General features: G+C 39.9%; 1 protein-coding gene across 1 annotated transcript in view; it reads right to left on the bottom strand.

Annotated features, from left to right (window-relative positions):
- The window catches only part of LOC112075569 (uncharacterized), a 2,274-nt gene extending 689 nt beyond the window's left edge, over positions 1-1,585 (bottom strand). The window contains exons 1-4 of the mRNA XM_070440961.1: positions 974-1,585; positions 755-862; positions 470-649; positions 258-362 (exon numbers count right to left, since the gene is read on the bottom strand). Of these exons, the coding sequence (XP_070297062.1) occupies positions 258-362; positions 470-649; positions 755-862; positions 974-1,048 (468 nt within the window). The 5' untranslated portion in view covers positions 1,049-1,585. The remainder of the gene's footprint in view (positions 1-257; positions 363-469; positions 650-754; positions 863-973) is intronic.
- Between the last annotated feature and the right edge of the window lie 2,708 nt (positions 1,586-4,293).

The following is a 4,293-nucleotide window of genomic DNA, read 5'->3' as shown; positions in this document are numbered from 1 at the left end:
GTCCAGGTCTGGAATGGTTGGGGCAAAAACCCCTAGGGTTCCTGCTGAGATACATCAAGTGGATCAGGGTTCTGGGTGATTGGGCTAGAACCACTGGGTCCCCTGCTGAGCATACAGCGTACCTACTATGAGGACCACAGGTGGGTTCCAGGTCGGGGTGTTGGGGTAGGGAGAGGTAAATTGAGGAGGTACATTTTTATAAGCTCAGCATAACTACCATTTCTTGCTTTTCAAATGTCAACCAAAGCTTAACATACTTTGTCCTTAAAGGCTTCAGTGAAGTGTAGGGCGTCAGGGATTTCAGTGGTCGACCGTCCAACTGCTCCAACTGGGGAAGATTGTTGGCTTCCACCGAGGTAACCCTAGGAAGACAGAGAGAAACATTTCAGTGTTAGGGAAACTTAAACTAGCTTCAGGTTATTTTGTGTGCAGATGCAAATAGTTATTATCAGAGATTTTTTATATTCACTTTAACAGAATGTGAGCTAGGAGTGAAAGAGCAGCGAGGTTTCCCAGTTCTCGCCTTCCTTTTGTCCATCTTCCTAACCAAGTAATTCGCCTGGATGTCATAGCACTTGGTCCCCTTCTMGATTCTGCTCTGGTAGCTCTCCTTCTGTTTCTCATGGGCCTTGTCCATGTTCAGTCTCACCTTGATTGATAACAGGAATACATGCAATTATATTTCACATTATAAATACATTTCTTACATATCTCTTGGAGGGACAGAAAATAAATGAACAGCGGACATTTTTACCTGGTCAAAAACCTCCACTTCCTGCTCGGTCCGTGCCTGAAGGTGATCCTCGAAGGCGTTCTGATCTGGTTCAACAACTTCCACATTTTCAGGTGGGGTTTCAGTGATCTGAAAGTACGTTATACAAAAATAGCAATAGACAAACAACACTAATTTAAATCACACATTTTGAAAGACTACAGAATATGTAATAATTGTATATACAATTGCATTGTTTACCTCAGTCAACAGCGGTGACTCCCGTCRGTACGCGGTGGAAGTCACAGTGGGGGAGACATGGCCTCTCTCTGTCATGGATCAAACCATTCTGCTGGTGTTTAGACGCTAATCCGCAAGTTAAAAGGAGACGTTGTAGAATCCACATCTTTACAGAATGGTTAGATGGGTCATAGTAACTGTTTAACTTTACAATGCTATTTTCATCATCTGCAATGTGTATGGACATAAATAACACGCTCCAAATTAACCAGAAAATGACAGGATTTACGTAACAAATACTCAGAGGCTTTTCTAATTCTCTCAGGAGCTTTGAACCAAAACACCTGATGACTCTGCTGATCATTATCCTCCTAGAAGGAGTCAAAGCTCTCAAAATAGACAATATCATCACAACGTTGTGCAAGGATCTCTGTGTTGATGATGCCTGGCGTTATTTCAATCTGGATTCAAAGGGTTATACCTGGACACACAAAACTACGTCACAAAAGGGTATTCGAGGGTATTGGAAATTAAACGACACACTTCTTAAAGATTCTATTTTCATTGGAAACATCAAACCGTTTGACAAAGATATTTTTGAGAGAGAAGACTTGGGTCATGGAAGTAGATGGGAATTTTTCAAATATAAAGTCAGAGTTGTAGCCATTAAATATGCCAAAGAGCTGAGGCACTTAAAGAACCTTAGAGAAAAAGAGATAATGAGCAAGCTTGACAGTTTTCTAAAGAAAAAGATAATCTATCTCAAGAAGAGGAGTCTGTATTTAAGTCTTTACAACTAGAATTAGAACAGCTTTACACGGATCAAAGGGCGACTTTGTAAGGTCAAGAGCAAAATGGATTGAAGAGGGAGAAAGAAACACCAGTTATTTCTTTGCACTTGAAAAGAGAAACTACAAAAGAAAATCTATAACGGCACTCTAAAATGAATGATGTATTATGCAAAGATCCCGTTATCAAATATCAACGTTTGTCAATTCCTTTCATGAAAACCTTTTCAACTCACAATTTCAGGATGATTGGTTGTGAAAGGTACATTTGCCACATTCAGAATGATATCCCTGTAACTGAAGATGATTACCACTCAGTTTGCGATTCACCTGTGTTTCAATCGAAGACATTAGAGAGMCTCTGAATTCAATGAAAAAGGGAAATCACCTGGCCCTAACAGCTTGTCAGTTGAATTCTAAGGCAGTTTGAGGAGTTACTTGAAGAGCCTATTGTTTTATACGTTTCAAGATTGCATTGAAAATTGTAAAATGGTCTCCACTATGAAACAGGGCCTTAATTCACTGATTCCCAAAACATGATAAATACCCTTCTCTCATTGACAATTGGAGACCAATTAATTTATTAAATATTGATTACAAATTGATTGCTCTGGTTTACGCCAATAGATTAAAGGAATAGATGSCATAATAAATTAGACTCAAACAGGATTTATGACGGGCCCGTCCCATAAGTTCCAACATTCAACATTTAGTCTTGGACCTTTAACATTTTAATCAAATGCATTTGATTCAGATGCTCTTATTTTATTTCTGTACTTCTGTAAAAAAGACTTTTTGACACAACTGAACATGAATTGTAACGCTCGTCTTCCTCCTCGTCTGAGGAGGAGCAAGGATCGGACCAAAGCGCAGCGTGGTTTGGATACATACTTTTAATTAATATAAACGAACACAAAAAAACACTTGACAAAATACAAAACAAAGTGAACAAACGAACGAAAACAGTACCGTGTGGCGAACAAACACAGACACGGCAACAATCACCCACAAACAAACAGTGAAAACAGCCTACCTTAATATGGTTCCCAATCAGAGACAATGAACAAACACCTGCCTCTGATTGAGAACCATATTAGGCCAAACGAACAAACCTAAACATAGAAACAAATAACATAGACTGCCCACCCCAACTCACGCCCTGACCATACTAAATAAAGACAAAACAAGGGAAATAAGGTCAGGAACGTGACATGAATTTATCTTTCGGTCTCTTAAACTTTTTGGTTTCAGGTTAAAAAATTACTTGAAACCAAAAAAAGTCATTTGCATGTCTTACAAAGATATAAATAGTTGTGTGTTACTAAACCTTAATACATCCAAAATAACCAATATCAACAGAAGTGTCGACAGAGATGCTCGATTTCACCTTTTTACTCATTTTGGTAGCAGAACTTCTATCTGAGCGTTTGGAGAGAGCTTATCCAGATCTCAGCCTGGAGAAGCTTATCCAGAACTCAGCTTGGAAGAGAGCTTATCTAGAACTCAGCTTGAGAGAGGATTATCCAGAACTCAGCTTGAAGAGAGCTTATCCAGAACTCAGCTTGGAAGAGAGCTTATCCAGAACTCAGCTTGGAAGAAGAGCTTATCTAGAACTCAGCTTGGAAGAGAGCTTATCTAGAACTCAGCTTGGAAGAGAGCTTATCCAGAACTCAGCCTGGAAGAGAAGCTTATCCAGAACTCAGCTTGGAAGAGAAGCTTATCTAGAACTCAGCTTGGAAGAGAGCTTATCCAGAACTCAGCCTGGAAGAGAGCTTATCCAGAACTCAGCTTGGAAGAGAGCTTATCTAGAACTCAGCTTGGAAGAGAGCTTATCCAGAACTCAGCCTGGAAGAGAGCTTATCTAGAACTCAGCTTGGAGAGAGCTTATCCAGAACTCAGCTTGAAGAGAACTTATCCAGAACTCAGCTTGGAAGAGAGCTTATCTAGAACTCAGCTTGGAAGAGAGCTTATCCAGAACTCAGCTTGGAAGAGAGCTTATCCAGAACTCAGCTTGGAAGAGAGCTTATCCAGAACTCAGCCTTGGAAGAGAGCTTATCTAGAAATCAGCTGGAAGGCGGGCTTATCCAGAACTCAGCTTGGAAGAGAGCTTATCTAGAACTCAGCTTGGAAGAGAGCTTATCTAGAACTCAGCTTGGAAGAGAGCTTATCTAGAACTCAGCTTGGAAGAGAGCTTATCCAGAACTCAGCTTGGAAGAGACTTATCCAGAACTCAGCTTGGAAGAGAACTTATCTAGAACTCAGCTTGGAAGAGAGCTTATCCAGAACTCAGCTTGGAAGAGAACTTAATCCAGAACTCAGCTTGGAAGGCGGGGCTTACTTGAGAAATGTTGTTTCAACATTCAAATACATAAGACACATTTTCCATTCACAGAACCAACTTAAACCTGGAACATGCTTATTCTGGACATTGTCAGGAAAAAAGCTTGGTTGATGCCTTACAAATATTTTATACCAAACGAATTTAAGGAAGTGCACTTTAAGATTCTACATAAGATATATCCATATAGTTCTATGTTGTCCTAATGTGTTGAT

The sequence above is a fragment of the Salvelinus sp. IW2-2015 genome, unplaced genomic scaffold (genome assembly GCF_002910315.2).
Source record: "Salvelinus sp. IW2-2015 unplaced genomic scaffold, ASM291031v2 Un_scaffold3239, whole genome shotgun sequence".
Classification (NCBI taxonomy): domain Eukaryota; kingdom Metazoa; phylum Chordata; class Actinopteri; order Salmoniformes; family Salmonidae; genus Salvelinus; species Salvelinus sp. IW2-2015.
Note: the sequence above shows the minus strand (reverse complement) of the source record. Positions and strands in the feature narration are given on the sequence as shown.